Genomic DNA, 20,640 nt, shown 5'->3' with positions numbered 1-20,640 from the left:
GACTTTACAAACATCTTATTAAGTAGTTATCAGGTATCACAGTTAGCGAAGCACTGGGTTTGCCTTTTAGAGCAGCTTCCCCAGGTGTGCTGGAGCAGCCCAGCCCGGGGAGGTGAGCGGGGCCGTGCCCGAGGGTGCTGGGAGCACCGATGGACTGGGATGGGGAAGGGGATGAGGATGGGATGGAATGGAAATGGGGATAGAGACAGGGATGGGATGGGAATGGGGATGGAGACAGGACTGGAAAGCAAGAGCTTTCCAGCCCACTGCTCCGGCTGCGCACAGAGGTAACCTTAAATGCCGAAGCAGGAACCGTGGGGACAGAGTTTTTCCACCCCTATTCACAACTGTCAGGCGGTGATTAATGGCCAACAGGCTCGAAATTGCCTTTATTGCCAGCCCGGCATTGTTACTTGTGACAGCTAATGAGGTTAGACAGACTTTTACACAGCGCTTTACGCCAGTCCCGGCGGAGCAGCCCCGGGGGGTTCGGTGCCCCAGGCGGGGGGACCCTCCCCGCTCCCCAGCAGTGGCCAAGCCCGGGCACGTCCCGGGGGGGCTGCCCGCCTGCCAGCCCCGGGTCTGTCGCCCGCGGGGCCGGGGAGAGGCAGCGGGCAGGCTGCGCTCGGAGACCTTCCAACTTGTCTCAATTAACTTTGCAGTAAAAGCCGCGAGATATTTTTATACGGGCTCCACTGCAGCGGGGTGGGGAGGAATGGGGCAGGGATGAAAAAGTTTTCAAGTGCCGGAGAGAAGTGGGTGTAATAAACCATTTGTTCATATAAAAAAGCCCGTGCTGTTAAAAACCAGAGAGCTGCGGCACAGACACCACCAAATGTTCCTGGCTCTGCGTCCAGAAGTAACGATTTTTTTGGCTTTTTTTTTTTTTCTTTTTTTGGGATTATTACAAATAATATTTACCTTTGTGCTAGTTCACATCTTGATGCTGTTAAACGCGTGGCCGCAGCTGGTTTCCCATTCAGGGTAATGATATAGCGCCAATGTTATGAAGCAAAACCTTGCCTGCGAGCCAGAACACCCCACATTTAAAAATCTATTACTTTTCAATATTATATGAATGTATTTTTCTTCAGCTCAGAGCAATTTCCTAGTTTACCCTTATTAAACTGAGAGGGGGCTGAGCAGAGGTTCTTGATTTATGAAACACATACTAGATTCATTAAAACCTTTAAAGATTTAATACATTTTATCAAGGCCTTAAATCTGGGCAAGTGTTTTAAAAAAAAACCCCTAATACAGGGTGTATTTCATCTCAGGCGCCCCTTTGCACTTATTTAAGAGCTGTAAAATTTGGATTGACAAATATCACGGATATTTCATTCCTTATTTCTAAACGGCGTTGAATCCTTCTGACAGGTTTGTTATATACAACCCTCGGAGATCTATCAAGTGTAAAGATCGAATTATTCTCCTTTATTGACATTTTATACGTCTCTCCCATGTTTTTTAAGTCCCCTTCAACAGTTACAGAGGTGGAAGATGTAATATGTTTTCGCCTGGACTGTCACTTTTCCCGTTATTGCCCCTCTGTCTGCCCAAACAAGGCCCAAACGGGGAACGGGGGGGGCTCCACCGCGGCGGGGAGCGGGGGCCGGGGGAGCCGGGGGCCAGAGCAAGCCAGAGGTCAGCGCACGGGAGAACAGTCTGCAGGTGCCTCCCCGGGCGCAAGGCTCCCTTGGGGGCGGGCGGAGCACCCCCCTGCTCTCCTCCCCTGCTCAGAGAGGGGTCTCGGGGGTGCGGGGCTGCGCAGCCCCCCCAGACCTGCGCGGCGATGGGCGCTGGCGCTGGCGCTGGCGCTGGCGGGTCTCGAACCCGCCGCCCCGGGGCTCCCGCGCCTCCACCGCCCCCTGGCGGAGCGCAGCGGCTATGAAAGGGGCGGTCGCGCTGTGATGACGTCAGGGCGGCGCCGGGCCGGGGCGGCTGAGCGGGCAGAGCCGCCGCCGCCGCCGCCGAGGGCCGGGCATGGCCCAGCTGGGCGCCATCGCGGCGCTCTCCCTCAGCTTCCTCGCCGCCGCCTTCCTCTCCGCCATCCACAAGATCGAGGAGGGGCACATCGGCGTCTACTACCGGTAAGGCGGCCCCCGCGGCCCTCCCCGCGCCCGGCCGGGCCCTGAGCGGGCCGCCGCTCACGGCCCTCTCCCTCCTTCCTTCCGCAGCGGCGGGGCGTTGCTGACCTCCACCAGCGGGCCCGGCTTCCACCTCATGCTGCCCTTCATCACGTCCTACAAGTCAGTGCAGGTGCTGCTGGGCCGCTGCTCGCCCGCCGGGAACGGGGCGCCGTCGCGGGAGTGGGTCGGCTCCGCGGGTCCCCCGCCGCCCCCGGCTCGGCGGAGGCGCGGGGTGGCGGGTTCGGAGCCGTGGGGGTAAACGCCGGGGCTGGGGACGGGGGGGTCGGGGCGGCGTGTGCCTGCGGCCGGTACCGGGGGAGAGACGGCGCTCGGGACTGTCCCGCAGAGCTTTGCACGGGGGACCGGGCGCGGGGGTTCGGCGCTCGCTGTTCGTGGTTTCCCCGAGGGGGGCGAGGGGGGATTTGGGCAAAAACCTGCGGCTGTTTTATATGCTCATAAGCCGGTCGGATTTGTGCAGGGAAAATCCTGTCCTTAAGCCTCTTTTCTTAAACCTCTCTCCAGACCACGCTGCAGACAGACGAGGTGAAAAACGTTCCTTGCGGTACCAGGTGAGATGCTCAGCTCTTACCCCCCCCCCAGTCCTGCATTTTTGCCTGAAACCTTTCGGTCCTTTCCCTTTTTCCCCCACCGCTTGCTCCAGCGTGCTTTAAAACGCGTAGATTTGTTTTCACGGACCGGCTTTCCCACCGCCCCGCCGCTGAAGCCGGTGGCCGGCTCTGTAGCACCGCCCCAGCCGATGAGCCCCGCCGGGGTGGTTTATGCGCGGCCGTCCCCAGGGTCCGCGCTGACTCTTCCAAGCCTGGGCCCACATTTCACGATCTGATTTCTGGAGACGTGTGAGATTGAAACCAGGAGCCTGGTGCGAGGCGCGGGGCGCTGGGGCTTTGCCCGAGGGCCGCGGCGGTGCTGCACGGCCGGGTCCCCACTAGAGGGGAGTGTCCTCTCGGAGCTGCGCAGGCACAGCACTCGGCCTCCACCAAACTTCATTTCTCTTTTTTTCCTTTTTATTCCTTTTGCAGTGGCGGAGTGATGATTTATTTTGACAGAATTGAGGTGGTGAATTTCCTCATCCAGAGTGCAGGTGAGTTCTTCCCCTGTGACCCTGCAGGTCCTGCCCTCCAGAGCGGTGTGTGCTCCTGCTGCTGTGATGAGGTGAAGAGGTTGTGCGTGGCTGTGTTTGATTTGGAGCTGGGGCGCAGCGTGGGTGTTCCCCTGTGTACCTTGTAAAGCCCCGTGCTGCCTGGGCGGAGACTTTAAACCAGCTCTGCCAAACACCTTGTGTGTTTGTTATTTCTTGTGCATTTTGTTCTGTGCTGCTAGTTGCTTCGCTCATACCTGAACACCGTCCATCGCTTTTGTTGTGTTATTGTGGCCCCACTGGGCTTTGTGCTTCAGTGAAGGACTCATGATTTGGATAACAAGGTGTGCAGAGGTGGGGAGACAGGGTGTCTGTGAGCAGAAGCCTGGCTCTGAGGCCTGAGGAGAATGACCCGTGCAGCCTTTTTTCCAAATTCTTTTTTTTTTAACATCCTCTTGGTTACAAGTGTGGTATAACTGCCTGGCTCGGTGGTGGCCTGCTTTGAGACCTCTGTTCTGTGCCAGCTGCAGGATGCCCGTCCCTCATTGTGCATAGAGCACACAGGCTCTGTATTCTGCAGTCAGACACAACCCGTGCGTACTTGCAGGTAGTGTAGAGAGGCCTGTTGTTAGGTAGATGTCCTTCTGTTTACAAAGCATGTGACAGAATGTTGGTTAGGGTGTTATAAAGTACTAGCAATAAATAGAACTGCCCTGAACAAAGTATTTGGTTGTGGTGCAGGCTTCTCTCGTGGGTAGATTCCTCATTTCAGATCAGCACTGTGACTCTTGCTGCTGTGACTGAGCCATCAGGTTTTCACTGCAAGTGCTCAGCCCAACCCAAGCCGTCCCTCCATCCCAGCTGCTAACACCGGTTCCTCTTCTTCTTTTGTAGTATATGACATAGTGAAGAACTATACCGCTGACTATGACAAAGCTCTCATCTTCAACAAGATCCACCACGAGCTGAACCAGTTCTGCAGTGTCCACACACTGCAGGAGGTCTACATCGAGCTGTTCGGTGAGCTGCCCCCTCGCCTTTCGCTGTTGGATTGATGGCTCTTTGAGTGGTGTTTCTGGTGGTTATTTGCGTGGTCTGGTGCTGCAGAAGTCACTTCCCCCAACTGATGGGCTTTTTACCTATTAATCCAGTGTCCACTGTGGTTGGAATCAGGCTTGTTAACCGGCCACCATCATTTACTCCTTGTTATCTTCTGCTGCTGAGAGCTTCAGTGGGTTGTAACAAAAAAATCCGAACCTGCCAGTAGTAGCGGAGGGCTTTGGGGAAGGGAATGGTAATTCCTCGGTGTTATCTGTGTGTTTAGCAGATGTGACTTGTTGATCAGTCGCAGGGTTTGTTAGTCCAGATGGAAAAGCCAGTTTTCTGCTCTTTGCTGTTACAAAAAGTGTAAGTGAGCACTCGCTGGCCTGTGGGTTTGATTAGCTTGGTGTCATGCACGTGGCTGCAGTGCCCAGGCACTGCGAGTGAGCGCTGGAACACAGGATGGCTTGGCAAGGGCCCGCTGACCTTCCCTCCCTCGCTTCAGGCCGCTGGGAGAAAACATTGCAAGAGACTGAAAAAAAGTTGTAGCTTCTTGGTAGGAATAGACCAGTTGCTGCCAGTGCTGAGTATTTTGTTTATGGCTTCGGACTGACAAGAAATCCCTTCCAGCACTGTAGCAGTGCTGGCTGCGGGCAGGGTGTTGCTGTGAATGGTTTTGGACCAGAAATGGACAGAATTTGTGCCCAAAAGAACACGGGGTGTTGGCGAACTCCTGCTCTCTGTTCAGACTGGGCTTTCCAAGAAGCCTGGCTTCCTGCTTCCTGACAGGCCTCTGCACGAGATGCAGAACCAGGAATCGGTTCCCCTCCAGTTCCTTTATGGGGCTGCTGGCGGGTATACTGGTTCTCTGCTGATGGAGTCTCCAGATGTCGGCAGCTGCTGACGACAACTGCTTGAAATGGACTCAAAGCCACTGATTTGCACAGAAGGAACTTGTCTAAACCCCCGTGTAACTCTTTGTTTGAGCTGAATGTTTCCTGGCTTGGGAGTTCTGCAATGGGGCACGGCCTGTTTCAAGCAGCCCGAGGTCATTCTCTGCCCCACATCTGCGAGCAGGTGCAGGGAACTGATAACAGCTGTTTCCTGCACTCCTGGCTGAACCTCGCTGGGAGCGTGAGTTCAGATAGCAGAACTGGGACCAAAGCAAATAATCCAGGAGTGCGATGTGATCACTTTCAAGGCCATTACATTTTTATTTTCCCTTTGCACTCCTCAGCAGGCCCCAACTGGAAACACCTCTATCCTTAGAGCTTTTCATTGAAGCAGGGTTTTGGTTTCTATTTCCTTTCGAGATTTCTTAGCTGTGCTGGAGTTAACTTATCCATTGAGCCAAACAGACCTTACCAATGATTTTTTTTGCAGCCTATTAAAATAACTAATGTGGCCATTTCACGTTTCTGCCTTTCCATTTCTTTGTCTCCTGCTGGCACAGATGCATTTCCTGATCACTCACGATTTAGCTGGACCACATTACTTCAGGATCTAGTTGGGAAGATATCAATTGGGAAGTGGGTTAGAGCACAGATTCTTTATCATAAAGATGCTACTTCTGGCTTGGAAAGATTCCAAACTGCAGGTTCTGGGGAACTGGAAGGAGTTTCATTTTATGCCTGCCATGTTCCTGTCGTCTGTCCCAAGTGTTTGGTGATGGTCAATGCTGCTTGACATGCTGAGAGAGATGGGAACCTGCACTGGGGTCCGAGATGGTTTTCCTCAGCCCAGCACTTCTACATCAAACTTTTGTGCTTACTTTCCAGGAATAAGAAATCTGAGCCGTTCCAGCTAATTCTGTGTGTGTTGACAGCAAGCTGCCTTGTGGGGTTTTTAACTGCTTTTCCTTCTTCCCCCAATCAGATCAGATTGATGAAAACCTTAAACTGGCCTTGCAGCAAGACCTAACAACAATGGCCCCTGGATTAATTATACAGGTAATCAGGATTCCACTTTGGGTGTCCAAGGTGCAGATCATAAGGCAGCTAAGGGCTAAAAGGAAATAGGAAGCTGTGAAACTTTTTTGGAAAATTGCTTTATAGTACAGTCTTTGTTTAACTTGAGGAATGAGAACAGTATCCTTCCCATCCCCTCTTAGCTTTGATGTGTTGGGTTTCTTCTGGTGTTATTCTGGGTGCTGGTTTACCCAGGTTATAATCTCCTGTCATGTCAGGAGATTATTCAGTCCTGTGTTTGCTCTGTGGAGTTTGGTCACAATTTCTGCAGCCTGTGAAAGCTTCGTGTGGCAGAGCGTGCCCTAAGCGTTAGCTCCCCCATCCTCTGCAGCCTCGGGGCCATTTGGCTTTTGATTGTTGGCTGCTTGCCTGTGTTTTCTGCGGTCTCTCTTTCCAGGCAGTTCGAGTTACAAAGCCAAACATCCCCGAAACAATCCGGAGGAATTATGAGCTCATGTAAGTGCCTGAGTCTTGCACCTTTGTGTTACCAAAAGGAATCGGTCATCCAGATTAATGTGTTTTCACAGCATGCAGTGATCAGAGTGCCCTCAGTCAGGCCTGCTCTCAGCCTCGTGCTGCCATTCAGAAAGGGTCTGGGGAGGCTGCTCCAGATGAGCACGTGTCTGTCACTGTGAGTGGCTGGCAGGTCACTGCTGAGTTAGAAGGTATTTCTCCGTTTTGAACACTTGAGCACAGAAGTTATTTGCCGTGGGGCTCCTTCCTCTTGACACTGGCCCTGATACAAAGAGGCCTCCTGGAGCGTGTGAGAGAGTGGCAGGTGGATGGATTCCACCACTAATCCTGTTGTTTGACTAGGATGGAGAAACTGTTGATTCAACAGGCTGAAGACTTGCAAAGCTTTGAAATAACTTTCTTTAATAGCACTTGACATACTGATCCCTTTTCAGTGCTCTGAGCCAGCTGCCTTCTCCTGCACTTGATCATTCCAAAATGCTTATGTTCTCTGAGCACGCTGCCAGCAGAGTCTGTGTAGGCCAGAATAAGATCCCGCTCATCCATTTTGCTTCCCCAGCATTTCACGTGACCTTTTGGTGTCGTGGTAAGTCATGTGCAGTATGGTCATGATAGGCAGAATCCCAAATCAGCCTGTTATCTGTTGCCATAAATACAGCAAGATATGTACATTGTTCTTGCCTCCAATCTCTCTTCCCTCATTGGGAGCAGAGTATTTTATTTATATACACACTTTTGAAACTTACTAGTGTATGTACAAAAGAGTAAGATAGAAAAGGCTTTGGCATGTGAAATGCACAGAGCCATTTGATTGAATGAAGACTGATTTCAAAGCTGTAAACTTCCAAATGAAGAAGAAGAACTGTCTGTGAGGGCAAGGCTTTTACAGGATTTTCATTTCTTACTTTGTTTAAATAATTTCCTCATTAACAGCAGCCCAGAAAACTGACAGATGTGTATGGTCTGTGACCTGCTTCTTGTAGAAGGCATGATGGCAGCCTGCAGAGAGTAGCAGGAAGTTTCACACTGCCTTGACTGAAAAGTCTTCCTGATGTTGAGAGGGGGAAAAGATGCTTTGGTTTAGAAAAAAAGCTGTGTGTGCAGGTCCATGCCCTCACTTTCCCGATTGCTGCCTGCCCTAAACATGTGCTTGAAGGAGGGCTGAGCCACCAGCTTGTCCTGGAGATGTGGAGGCCACACCGCTTCAGTACGCTCACATTTTGTAACTGGCTTCTTCTGGCTCACCAGGGAGAGTGAGAAGACAAAGCTGCTGATTGCAGCACAGAAGCAGAAGGTGGTGGAGAAGGAAGCGGAGACAGAAAGGAAGAAAGCCCTCATTGGTCTGTATATCTGCTTGAAGGCAGTAACTGTCGGGGTGCGTGGTGGGGTAGACAGCAAAAAGAACCCAGACCCTGGGGAGGGATGCACCTGGTTCACTGTTGGGCGATCTCTCTGCTGCATCTGTTTGCTGCTGATCTGAAACTCTTTGAGAGAAACTCAAGGGTTTTTCAGGTGGGTTCCAGCTGTGCCTACAGACATCGAAAATTCTTCTCACTATTTCCACTAGAAGCGGGTGGTGAGGAGTTTCATGGCTGAAGTTGCCTCTGGCATGAGGAAGACTGCATGACATCAATGCGGATGTGTTCTCTTTCATTTCAGAGGCAGAAAAAATCGCACAAGTTGCCGAAATAACTTATGGACAGAAAGTGATGGAGAAGGAAACGGAGAAGCGAATTTCAGAGATTGAAGGTGAGTTGTGAGCTTTCCAATAAGTAAATGATCTGTGGTGAATTTTATCTAAAGATGCTGAGGCAGTTCACCGTGGAGTTAAGTAGTTCTTGAGGTGTGTGTATTGACTGTGTTCTTCAATCCAAGCTGACGTTCACAGGGGTGAAGTTACTGGTCTGACCAATAAATCTGTGATCTCTCTGTTTAGTTTGCATTTTTGATGTTTCCTCCTCCTTTAGTTTTGCACCTAACTACTTTTAGGAACTAAGATTGACCAGAGGCAGGAATAGGAATGTTACTTTGCAGACTGTGCTCCTTTCTCAAGGTGATCTTTCTAGGAGGTTGTACTGTTAAGATGTCCCCCCCCATCTGATGCAATGCTTTGTCAAGCAAATTCCAGGATGTGAAAAGGGAACGGCATTTCCAGCTCAGAGTGGCAAGGCCTTATTTTCAGTGACGTTCATTATAGGCCCTGTCAAGCTTTGCAGAAGGCCACTGAAGAGCCAATTAAGAGTTTTACAGATCAACAGCTTCTCATTAAGAAGCTCTTCGCAGAAATACAATGTTTTTTATTTCTTATAAATGTGTGTCACTGGGTGTCAGGCCTTCAGTTCAGCTCTGTGCTGGCAGAGGATTCCCGTCTCCCTCATTCTTTCTAGTGTCTCTGCCTGGGACCGCTCTTTTTAGCCAAAAGAGAGGAAGTCTCAGGCCAAACCATCCAATTGCTGACATGATTTTTTAAGTGGAGCAGCTCACAGGACTCCCTGCTAGTGTAGGTAAACAAACGGTTTATCCAGCTGTGCAGCTCTCGGATCCCGACTGGTGTGTGTTACAGTCGTGTGGCTCCCTGTCATAGAAGGAATGTCAACTTAAACTCGTTTTAGCCTTGACATGATGGCCTGATCATTATCACTGGATAGATAAAAAGTCAGAAGGAAAAAAGGAGTGCCAGACAGAGAAGGGAAGTGTTTCCTTCCTTAAATGCCTTTGCTAGGAGTGGGGAATTTCAGCATCCTGCGGGATTAGACCCTTTACGCAATTGTTGATATTGCAGAGAAACAGCTCTCCAGCATCTGTCCAAGGGGCAGAGCCTGTAAAGGTTAAAATCGCTTGCCTCTACGTGCCAGAATCTTAACCTCAGTATCCCAGACAAAATCCCATCTGGGGAATTGCTTTCACAGTCACAGACTTCATCTGTAGAGCGGTCTGCTGTGCTGTTCTTGGAGTCCTGTGCAAACGTCGTGGGTAAATACCGCTTTTGCAGTGGAACAGTTGCTGCGTTTTCAGCATGAGAGTTAGTGGCTGGCTAGAGAAGAAAGAGTGTTCTCGGCCCGCGTGACAGGGGTAGTAATAAAAACCTTATGTTTATAAAATGCTTTGAGGTCTTCAGCTGCAGATGCAATTTACTTATTTGATGCTATCATCCTGCAGCGTTTTAGATGTAAACAGAGATCCAATTTCTGGGTTTCACGTTTTGTTCCCTCTTCCCCTTGTTGTATCCCATGCAGTTTAGATGTGGTACTGGCCACTTTAAAAAGTTTCCAGCTGCAAATGGTGCTAACATGGCTGGAAATAAAAATCTGAATATGAGAGCATGTGTTTTCTTCCAGATGCTGCATTTCTTGCAAGACAGAAGGCAAGAGCTGATGCTGAATGCTACACTGCTATGAAAGTAGCCGAGGCGAACAAGGTATTGTCATTTCCTGACGCTGTGCCTCGCAGCAGGGCTCCTTACGTTAGGCTCTATAGAAATACTCAGCAAAAGAGGAGTCTGTGTTTATTGTTAGCTTGTGTTTCATTGTTTAAGTCAAAAAGCAAAGCCATCTCCTCTAGAAAAGGTTTTCATTGAGACTGAACAATTAGATCCTTATTTGCAAATTGATATTCTTCTCTGGACAGATAGATTTATGTCAGGATACATGAAATACCTGGTCGTCTCTGGAGACAGCTCTGCTAGGTGCTAACGGGGCCATGCTCCCTCTGTAGATAAATACCACTCTGTGTTGCCCTTTCACGCTCTTGTAATTGGAAATGTCGATTCATTCCAATCTGCAAGCTGGCAGGCGAGGAAGCAGGGAGATCTCTGCAGTGACAGGCAGGCTTAGAGTAAATAAAGAACAAATGGAGCTGATCTTAAAACACCAAACTAACTAGCCTGGCAAAGCCTTGGTCCTGCAAAAGAGAAAGACAAAAAAACCTACAAACAGAGAAATCCTATGGCTAGAACTGCCAGGCTTGTCCTTGCCTACAGCGAGTTCCCAGGACATCCCAGCAGGAAGACTTTCTGTTTGGTAAGGGTCAGTGAGAATGGACGGAGGTCTGGGATGTTTGTGCACAAGTTCTGTCCCAGTTATTCTATCCTCTCTGTTATAATGTCATTATCCTGAACGAATGAGCTCTGCTCTGCGAAACGGACTCGTCAGTCTACTCTCTGGAAAAAAGCCAGTGGGATTTTTCTTGCCAGTAGCGTGCATTGCAAGGGCCGTCAGTGAGTTATGTGCTTTTGAGCATCCCCATCTCTGGTACATTTGGATTGAACGTTTCCCCAGCTGCTTCCATCACTTTCTCATTTTGCCCTTTAGTCACTGGGATTTAGAGCTTCACTCAGACACACTGAAAGAGAGCCTTCTTCTGGGCACTCCATCTTTTCCGCTGAAGAGAGGATGAGCGTGCCCGCTAGTGTTGTGGAAAAGTAGATTCCTTGTGTGCTCATGACAGAAATTAGCTTTTGACTGACTCTGAGCTGTTGGTGATCCGTTTTCTTTTTGTGCAGCTGAAGTTAACTCCTGAGTACTTGCAGCTGATGAAGTACAAGGCTATTGCAGCAAACAGCAAGATATATTTTGGCAAAGATATTCCCAACATGTTCATGGACTATGCGGGAAGCCAGACCAAACTTGCAGAGGGACTGGCAGAAGGAATCCAAGAAGAGGATGGGGCAGGAACCAGTGAGGGCACAAAACTACTTCATAACATCAACTGAAAAGAAAAATTTCTATTAGTTTTATATCAAAAGAAACATGAACTGGGAAGTTCCTTTTTGTTTTCCCCCTTTCCTGTACTGAAAGAGATGAATCAGACTTAATCCTTTCAATCTTTTTTATGACAATTAGGCACGAAGACTTTGGTATTTATGGGGTGTTTTTTCTGATGACTTCTAAGCAGCCAGCTCCAGGTATGTCCTTTAGATGCGCCTCTCCCTGCTCTTGGACATTTAGATCAAATTACTCTGGAGAGGCTAGCTAGACTGTCTGTTCTGCAGCCAGCTTAGATGGATACTTCATTTTCAATTGAGGTGGTTTGTAGCAGTTGGAAGGAGAGAAATTTTGAGGTTTTGGAGGGAGAGGAATTGCTGCTGCAACTTGGTTTGGTTTTGTTCTTGTTGGAGATTTTGAGTACTTTATTTCAAATCCCTTTTTAAAAAAGGTGCTAGACTTTTGTACACTACGCGTGTCTGCTTGCAGGCCTTGTCCAAACGGCAGTTCCCTGCCCGTTGCGTGGGGCGCCGGGATGATCTAACAGCCTGTGTGTGTGCTCCAGGCCCATCCTGAGGGCTGGCTGTTAGCAAATGCACAAAACCACCTTTTGCTGAGGTCTGATCCGATGTGTTTTGCCTTGGTAGGGCAGTTGAGCCCACCTGCACAGCGAGTTACAGGAGTTCAGCTGAAATCCTGCAGGTTACCCAGTTACCGTGGGGGGATCTAAGCCTTAGGCCATGTGTCACGCAGGTAGTGGCCCAAACTGTTCATTTTCTGCATGTCAACACTGGTTTGTTTTCCATTTGTTGTATTTGAGGGCGGCAAAGGGGAGTCTGTGTTTCGAGGCTTTCGCCAGCAGTTCAGCTGCGAGGTGAGGGGTGCAGGCGTGCTGAGGGAGGCAGTGTCCTGCCAGTGGAGAATTTGGCTTGATTTTCAGTGAAACCAGCCTGCAAGCATGGCACTTGTCACAGTCATCGTAGTTAAAAAAACTAGGGAGAAAAGAATTTTTGTCTCAGGGACCCTGATTTTGCAAAAAGCCTTGTAACTGCTTGCATGACTAGTCCCGTGGTCATCACCGTACGTTATCTGCCTCTGCAAGACCGACTGGATTTCAGTGTTTACAGTGTCTTACTAGAAAGAGACATTCAGGTAAACTGAAATGAATGGAACCAAGTTACTGTTGGCTTTGGGTTTTTTTTCTGAACAGACCTTGTAAAAGGAAGATTTCCTAGTAGCAAAGGACACAAAACCAGACTGAAAAGTCACAGGGCAACGAAAAGAACCTCTGGGCTGTCCAAAGATAAATTCCCTTTTTCGCTCAGAACAGTGCTGTATAACGTACCTTTCACTTCAGAAAACCGGTTAATTCTTCACATACCAGATGCAAAGAGATAATAGGGTTTTGTTTTACACACATGCAAAACTTGAGGGGGTGTTAAAGACAAAAGTTCAGGCCTAGAGAGAACATTTTTTTTTCACTCCCTAATCCATCTGCCACTTGGCAGGAGAGTCTGTTTATTAATTGCTGTTATAATTTGTGGCCAACGTACTAATGTGAGATGATGCAAGTGTAAGTGCTAATTTAGTTGTCAGAGACCAGCCTATTGAATTTACAATCTTGTGCCCCAAAAGCTTGCTACCTACTCCACTTGGTTTCACTCTTCAGTATTTTAAATATGCATTAGTCTTTTTAATAAGGCGATCACACTAAGATAGAAATCTGATGAATTTCAGCTGCTGGTACCAGTATTTTTTACTTCAGTTAGGAGAGTGACTGTTGAGACTTGAAAATGCAAAATAAAAGATAAGCATCAGTTTCTGCTGGAGAAAAGTCGCATCTCCTACGTGTCTTTTGTATTTGTTGGAAAACACGAGCTAAGGGAAGCTCCATCTCCAGACCTGTGTACTACATTAGACAACACAGCAGCCAAAAAATTGCATCAATAGGTAGGCTGTAACATTACTGACTCTATAAATAGGTCTCTCCAGGAAGATTATGAACAGGGAATAGCAGAAATTTAGGAATGAGGTAATAGTACTTAAACCTTTGAGGACGATCTCATTTGGGAATGTTCTACATTCATGTTAGAGAATTTCCAGTAGTGACTAAAACCTACTTTTTATGTGAGTATTTTTCACTAATAAAAAGACCCAAATAAGCCAAAGTGGTATTATAAAGTATGCTTTTGTATGGCTTCATGGTAAGACAATAGTTTGGAATAAATAGGTCTTAATGATTTTTTAAATTGAAAACATTACTGCTAAAGTATTCTTGTAATTCAGTTAAATTGTAATAAGAGTAAAAAAAGCAAAAACAAAGTTGAAATCTTACCAGTCTTCACAAGCCAAAATCCATTGTTGCGTTTTCATTCAGGTTTCTTCATGATATTTGTAATTTCCTTAATTTTCCAGACTAGATCTGTCACTACATGTAAGTCCTTATTTCATCTCTCTCTTTAATTGACATTTTGTCCTAATTTCCATAATCTGAAATCTTGAAGATCTGAATTTTAAAGCCACTCTGTATAACAAAAAAAATACAGGTTTGTGGCGCTGCTGATACCTGAGAATTGCTGGCAGCATGGTAATGCTCTACCAGTACAGTCTTTGATCTTCTTATATATTGAATTAAAAGCCTTTTTATTTTGGTATTTGCTATGACAATAAAATGGCCTTCAATTTTAATACCAGTCTTTTTTTTTTCCATGGATAACCTTTAACACAATGTGTAGATCTATTTGCAGGGGATGATTTACCAGGGGTGGCATCAAGGCTGCCGCTGCTCCAGAGGGAGAGCGTGGAGCTGTGGGGTGCTGCGGGTCGGTGCTGTGCTGGCAGACACACGCCTGTGCTGCTGCGCGGTGCCAGTTCTCCCTTTCCAGTGAGCAGGAGAGAGGAAAGCAGAGCTCTGGCAGAAGAAGAGGGGTAGAAGTGTCCGTGTCGGCTCAGCAGCCAGCCGAGGAATGCCGCAAGCGTCTTTCAGCCCCACTTTGCTAACCGGAGTGGTGAACAATACGGTAACAAGACTTCAATGGCAAATGTTGAGGATTTGGTAAAGTTTGCAGAAAATCATTGTCATGTTTTACCAGACAAAGGGCAGGAACCTTCTGGGTGTTTTTAAACAGCTGTGTAAATACTGTCATTGCTCAGAATATGGGGAGGGAGAGTAAGTTCTGCACATTAAGGCAAATATTTTAGTTAATGGGTTCCAGCTGGCAGTTTCCCCTTCTTTCCGTCTCACTTGCCGCGATAAAGGCTGGCATTGTCGGCAGCGCCGGGCCTCCCGCGCCCGTGGCCTCTCCAGCTCTGTGGTGCCACGGGCGGCTGCGGTGCTTTGTGGCTGCGCTCCAGGGGCTCCCCACTGCCCGTCCCTGCCTTCGCAGCACACACAGGGCATGCAGAACCAGTGGTGTCGCCTGCCCTGGGTTTGTGAAGTTTTTTTCTGTAATAGTTGAACCTGGCACTGCAGGGGAACTGCTCTTCACGAAGGTGGGAAGAACATGGATTTTTTGGGGGGTGGGTTGTAGGTTTTCTTGGTTTGGGAGTGTGTTTTTCTTGGAGTACGCAAGGTATGCGGGTCAAAATTAGTTCTACAGCAGCGCTCTGATGGGCAGCACTTGCCCGCTGAACAAACCAGGCTGCCGGCTGCCAGGTTTTCTTTCCAGGCGTGAGGGCCGAGGGTTTCTGCAGACGCCTTCCTCACAGCCCAGCGAAGGCTCTGGCCCAGACCTCTCCAAAGCTGCAGCTGGTAGAAACCTCCTCTTCTCCCTGCTCGCCTGCGCCGAGGGGAGGCCGGGGTGCCGGTGGGGTGCCGGGGCAGCGTTACGAGGTGCTGATGCCGCTCTTGCTCGTTGCAGCCGGGACCCCCAGCTCTCCTCGCAGCCCCTCGGAGTGACATCGGGCCTGCACCTCCATCACAGCCATCGCATGGACAGGTACGTGGGTTTGGGCAGCGGTGGGCGGGAGAGGGGCAGTGAGTGTGTCCCGTTGCCCGCGACACGGGTGGGTGCCTGGAGTTGTCACCAATTTTGGCCAAAATCCGTGACAGGCTGAGGGGAGGGGAGGGGAGGGGAGGGCCGCCGACCTTCCCAAGATGGCGCCGGCGGCCTGGGCCCCGCCCCGCCGCTGGCCATTGGCCGGCGGTGCGCGGCGGAGCGATGCCATTGGCCGGCGGTGCGCGGCGGAGCGATGCCATTGGCCACGGGGCGGCGGGAGCGGCTGCGCGCGCGGGTGTGGCGGAAGGCGGCGGGGCGGGCGGGGGATGTGGAGAGCGGGCATGGCCGGCGGGGACGGGCTGGGCCCGGCGCTGCGGGCCGTCACCGAGCGGGTGCAGCAGGCGGCAGCGCGGAGGCCGCAGGTGAGGGGCGGAGGGGGCCGGGGGCGCGGGGGAGCCCGTACCCCGCCGGGGTAGGCCCGCTCGCCATGGCGGCAGGCCCTCCGTCACCATGGGGACAGCGCCTATCGCCGCAGGGCCGGGCCCGCCCGGAGGCCGCTGTCTGCTCCCTCCAGCGAAGCAGACAGGACCCGGTCATCGCCCTTAGCGATAGGCCTCCCCCCTGCTAGAGCCAGGCCCACCACCCTACGTAGGGACAGGCCCCCCATCACCGGGGAGGCCCCCGGACCCCTCCCATGGCAGCCCCAGGCTGTGGGGTGACCTGAGCTGGGGCTGGGGGGCCTGGCTGGGCGCTGCGGGACGCAGGGGAGAGTGTGGGGTAGGTTGGAGCCTCCCCCGGGCGTCCCCCTCACCCTCGGGTGCCTCTGCAGGGACTCCCGGCCGTGCAGCCGCGGCTGGTGGCCGTCAGCAAGACGAAGCCGGCAGAGATGGTGATCGATGCGTACAGCCACGGGCAGCGCAGCTTCGGGGAGAACTACGTGAGTTGGCCGGGCCGAGGGCAGGCGGTGGGCAGCCCAGGGACCGTGGCCCTGCGTACGGGGAGCTGGGCTCCGTCGTAGCATCAGGCCCTGGCCTTGTGTTTGTGAGGCACACGTTGGTCCCAGGACCACCCGTTCCACAGAGACCGTTCTTACAGTGCAGGCGCGTCTGGTGTGGTTTTAACGAGAGATTGTCTTGAATTCTCCTAGGTTCAAGAGCTGCTAGAAAAGGCATCAGACTCCAGAGTAAGTACGCAGTTCCGTATATATTCTGTCTCCTTGTATAGCTGTGTCCAGAGAGCTGTTCAGCAAACGGCTTGGATTGTGTTAGGGAATTGGTGGTGGAGGCCATTTGATCCTTGTCTTTTCAGATGAACGGTGGGGTTATTCGTAGCTCTTTGCCTCTGCCCCTTCCCCCTCCTTGCCTTGCTGGCTGCAGAGCATTCTGTGAATACTTGTGCCTTAGTCATCAAGTATTTGCATGAACAGTGCTTTACCTTTTTGTGCCTTCTGCTGTAGGAGATGCACAGTCCTCCTTTAAAAAAAAAAGAGTAACACTCAGTTTGGGGAAAACACATCATTTTATGATTGTTCAGTTACAAAAGAGCTTTGCCTTCCCCATTCACCTTGTAAAGCTCTGCAGCCACAGTTCCTCTCCAGACTGTGGAGCAATCTCAGTACACAGCACAAGCACTGCCAGAGCTGTGTCTTTCAGGGTAAACAAAAGAAGATGATCAGCTGCTTGATATTTTGTTTGTGGGCAAACTAAGACTCAAGTACTGTGTGGGGGGAGAGGGAACTGTCGTTCAAACCTAATTGCTCCTCTCTGCTTTCAGATTCTGTCGTCTTGTCCGGAGATTAAGTGGCATTTTATTGGCCACCTGCAGAAAAATAACGTCAACAAGCTGATCGGTAAACTCTATTTAATTTTGTGTGCAGTGACCTTGTGGGCAACAGTCTTCCAATGTTCAAATAAGAACAACCTCGTGTGTGTTAGCTCACCACTGCCTGTGTTTTCTCCCCAGCTGTCCCTAACCTGTTCATGTTGGAAACAGTGGATTCAGTGAAACTGGCAGACAGAGTCAACAGCTCATGGCAGAAAAAAGGGTCATCTCAGAGGCTGAAGGTCATGGTGCAAGTTAACACGAGTGGAGAAGACAGTAAGTGGCTTTTTCTGATGATACGCAGCTTTGTCCTGCTGGCTTGACAAACAACCTCAATGGGATGGGTTAGTTTGTGCTCTTAAAGCATTTCTCTAAGCTGGGATGAAACTTGCTCATCTATTATCTTCTGCCTGGCTGCAGGGAGGGGAGGTTTCTGGCAGAGCTTGGCACAAATCTCCCTGTTTCTTGGTAGGTAAGCATGGCCTTCCTCCTGGGGACACCACGGCTGCTGTGGAGCACGTCATCAACAAGTGTCCAAGCCTGGAATTTGTGGGGCTGATGACGATTGGCAGCATCGGGCATGACCTTAGTAAGGGGCCAAATCCTGACTTCCAGGTAAGATTTTCTAGAAGAAAATGGCCTCCTGTTACAGTCTGTCTGTCCCAGCCAAACCAGTATGTGTTCAGGCTGTAGATTGTCAATAGAAACACCTTGTTCAGAGTAGCGCAGAGCTCTGAAGTGTCAGTATTAGTGCAGGTGTCAGGCTCACTCCTGCAGAGGCCAGGTGCCCATATGTGTTTGATTCCCTGAAGCTGTACCCAGGATATTGACAGGGGCACCTTGTGCAGCAGTTACTGTCCTGGGTGCTCCGGGCCTGTGTTCAGATGAGGTTTCAGGCAACCTTTGAGCATGGTGTGCATAGGGCTGCATCAGGCAGAGGAACTGGGTCTGCATTCCTTGTCTGTCACGCTGGTGTGATGACTGGATGTCTTCAGGAGATGTGCAGGCTCATGAGTACGTGTGTTGTCGTAATGCAGCCTGTAACGGGAAATCTCCAGGCGCTGTTACGGTGCTGCAGAGCAAGCTTCGGTGGGAAGTGTGGGAATTGCACGTTAGGTGTAAAGGAGACTTCAAAGACAGGCAGAAATCGTGATCTGTGAAACCCTGAGGCTGAGCTGGTGCAGCTATCAAGTGTGTGATCCTCTCTTCTTTCCTCCTCCCTTCTAGATGCTGCTGGCTTTACGGCAGGAAGTGTGTGAAAAGCTGAATCTCCCCATTGAGAAGGTGGAGCTGAGCATGGGCATGTCCACAGACTTCCAGCACGCAGTAAGTCTGGTTTCCTTCTGCCACCTCTTCTCTTGGGAACCAAACATAGCAGCGCCAGCAGTAGGAACCCCAAATTCCAGCCCAGACGTCATCCAAACGGGCCTCTTAGGCCTCCCCTTGGATGGAGAGGCTGCTGGTGCTGTTCCATGAAAAACAGCTCTCCTGCTCCTGGGGTAGAGTTCTGGGGATCAAAGCAGACCCTAGCTGTGGCTGCGGACGGCGAGGGCGTGGGGAGCTGTCCTTCTGTGACACGGCGAGTGTCGAGGTTGGTGGCAGCCCTGCCCTCAACTCCTCCTTTCTGTCTCCTTGTAGATAGAGGTTGGATCCACAAACGTCAGGATTGGAAGCACTATTTTTGGAGAGCGAGATTATTCCAACAAAGCAGACAGTGGCAAGGCCCCTGCTGAAGCTGAAGGCAAAACGGAGACCTTGACAGCGCAGGGTCATTAGATGGAGGAAAAAAAAAAGTGGCCTCGACAGAGGACAGCTGATGGGAGACCTCTCTATGCATTCTTACCTCCCTCCGTGTCAGCACCCGATCGTGACTGTGAGAGGGAATTCCTCCTAACAGAACAGAGGCCAGAACTGCCTCGTAACTTATTGTGATTATAGAGTACCCATAGAAACTGGAAATTTTTATAACCAATAAATGATAAGAAAATTTATGGTTGGAAGTGACTGTAGTATCTTGGCTCCTTCAGGGTCAGTGACTGTTTGCTAACTCGGTTGAACAAACTAAACATTGTCAGGACGGAGCTGCTAACGAGCAAGCTGTGTCTGCAGTAGTGTTGGTGATTATGTTTTCACTGAAGACTAAATTCTTCATTAAACAAGTTATAATCTTGCCAGACACCTCTAAGTGTTTCCCCAAATAGAAATTTTGCACGTGGTCGCTGCTGAGGGATGCTTACGTCGAAGCTGATGGAGACACGCTGTGGCACGGGAGAGACTGCATCTGTTCAGACAGGACGAACAACAAGCACACGAGGATGGATGAGGGGCGCAGTCGCCAGTGTGAGTTCGTGGCATCATGTTCTGGATGCAGATCGCAAGTGTGGGAGTGTCTTTTTGGCTGAAGTTCGTGTTTGTTCTCCTTGGGCTGACACTGCTAACGTTTCCCATTGGTTGCCTGTCTGCTCACATCTGGGATGCTTTCAGCCTTCCCCTCTGCTGAAGCGTTGCTGGGAGCTATTTTCATTCTGCGTAGTCGTTCTTGACGCTGGAAGTTCTTTTTGGTCAGAGTGGGGCTTTTCTGCAAGGTCCTTGGTCTCCCATCAGCGTGCTGTTGCTTTCCAAGGCAAGTCCTGTGGCCGTTTGGTGCCTCCACCATCCTGTCTACATCTGTATGAGGATCGTACGTGTCTCATGGGGCAGCAGTGAGGTTTGCTAGAGGCCCTGCGGGGAAAACACTTTGGGCAGTGAAGTATTATTGTTCCACTGTGTTCTAGGTTCATGAAAAAAAACTGTTGCCACTGACAGAGCTTCTAGGCTGTGTCTTAATATCTTAAGCGCTGGTCTAGCCTTTGCTTCTCCTGGAAGAGGGAAACGGGACGCTTTCGCTGCAGTAACTGTTTAATTCAGGTGTGAGCAGAAGCTCCTGCACTGTGTCACTTGCTATTTGGCCGACGGTAGCTACAAGTCTCTCTTGTGACCTGTGTTACAACTACATTTTTGGGCTTTTGTGTGCTGCTGAGAGGAGGACGCATCAGTTGACGGCAGAAACATCCTTCCCAGGCTTTTCTCTGTGTGTGTGTGGTTAAATCTAGCTGTGGGTTTTACTCTCTGACTATAAATGCTGAATGTAAATGAAAAGAGTCACCTCACACCAACCTGTCGTAGCTACACGGTTTAGAAGCAACATGCAGTCTGAGCTGCCCTCCTCGGCGCTGCGCCATGTGTTGGTTCATAGTCTATTAATAAAAAGTGGTGAATCTTAATACCATCTGTGCCAACTATAAAGCTATTAAAGATGTTATTTTTATGTTCCAGCGTTGTGAATAGATGCCCTGAGCTGTCCTAACCCGGAGCTGCTGTGGAGCGAGACTTGCTGGTCTCAGGATGGAGGGAGGAGGGTGGTTTGAAAGACAGCTGAGGCATAGCTGGCACAGAAAGTGAAGCATTTGATCAGAAGGGAAAACAAAC

At 50.2% G+C, this 20,640-nt stretch overlaps 2 protein-coding genes across 2 annotated transcripts; both read left to right on the top strand.

Annotated features, from left to right (window-relative positions):
- Positions 1-1,931: 1,931 nt before the first annotated feature.
- Positions 1,932-14,101, top strand: ERLIN2 (ER lipid raft associated 2). The gene is made up of 11 exons (XM_068421384.1): positions 1,932-2,090; positions 2,178-2,259; positions 2,652-2,698; positions 3,170-3,231; positions 4,123-4,248; positions 6,145-6,218; positions 6,634-6,692; positions 7,959-8,050; positions 8,370-8,459; positions 10,049-10,128; positions 11,212-14,101. Exons 1-11 carry the CDS (start codon positions 1,984-1,986, stop codon positions 11,419-11,421), a joined length of 1,029 nt encoding a protein of 342 aa, XP_068277485.1. The 5' UTR covers positions 1,932-1,983; the 3' UTR covers positions 11,422-14,101.
- Positions 14,102-15,677: 1,576 nt separating this feature from the next.
- Positions 15,678-20,435, top strand: PLPBP (pyridoxal phosphate binding protein). The gene is made up of 8 exons (XM_068421432.1): positions 15,678-15,773; positions 16,181-16,288; positions 16,499-16,534; positions 17,125-17,200; positions 17,314-17,448; positions 17,645-17,787; positions 18,400-18,498; positions 18,811-20,435. Exons 1-8 carry the CDS (start codon positions 15,678-15,680, stop codon positions 18,946-18,948), a joined length of 831 nt encoding a protein of 276 aa, XP_068277533.1. The 3' UTR covers positions 18,949-20,435.
- The last annotated feature ends 205 nt before the right edge of the window (positions 20,436-20,640 follow it).

This window comes from Nyctibius grandis, chromosome 33 (assembly GCF_013368605.1).
Source record: "Nyctibius grandis isolate bNycGra1 chromosome 33, bNycGra1.pri, whole genome shotgun sequence".
In the NCBI taxonomy this organism is placed as follows: domain Eukaryota; kingdom Metazoa; phylum Chordata; class Aves; order Nyctibiiformes; family Nyctibiidae; genus Nyctibius; species Nyctibius grandis.
The sequence above is the reverse complement of the archived record's forward strand: the minus strand, read 5'-3'. Positions and strand labels throughout refer to the sequence as shown.

Coding starts and splice junctions, on each gene's coding strand:
- PLPBP (XM_068421432.1), top strand. CDS start 15,678: ATGTGGAGAGCGGGCATGGCCGGCGGGGACGGGCTGGGCCCGGCGCTG. Junction 17,449..17,644: donor TAACACGAGTGGAGAAGACA/GTAAGTGGCTTT, acceptor GTTTCTTGGTAG/GTAAGCATGGCCTTCCTCCT. Junction 17,788..18,399: donor GGCCAAATCCTGACTTCCAG/GTAAGATTTTCT, acceptor CCTCCCTTCTAG/ATGCTGCTGGCTTTACGGCA.
- ERLIN2 (XM_068421384.1), top strand. CDS start 1,984: ATGGCCCAGCTGGGCGCCATCGCGGCGCTCTCCCTCAGCTTCCTCGCC. Junction 2,091..2,177: donor CACATCGGCGTCTACTACCG/GTAAGGCGGCCC, acceptor TTCCTTCCGCAG/CGGCGGGGCGTTGCTGACCT. Junction 6,219..6,633: donor CCCCTGGATTAATTATACAG/GTAATCAGGATT, acceptor CTCTCTTTCCAG/GCAGTTCGAGTTACAAAGCC.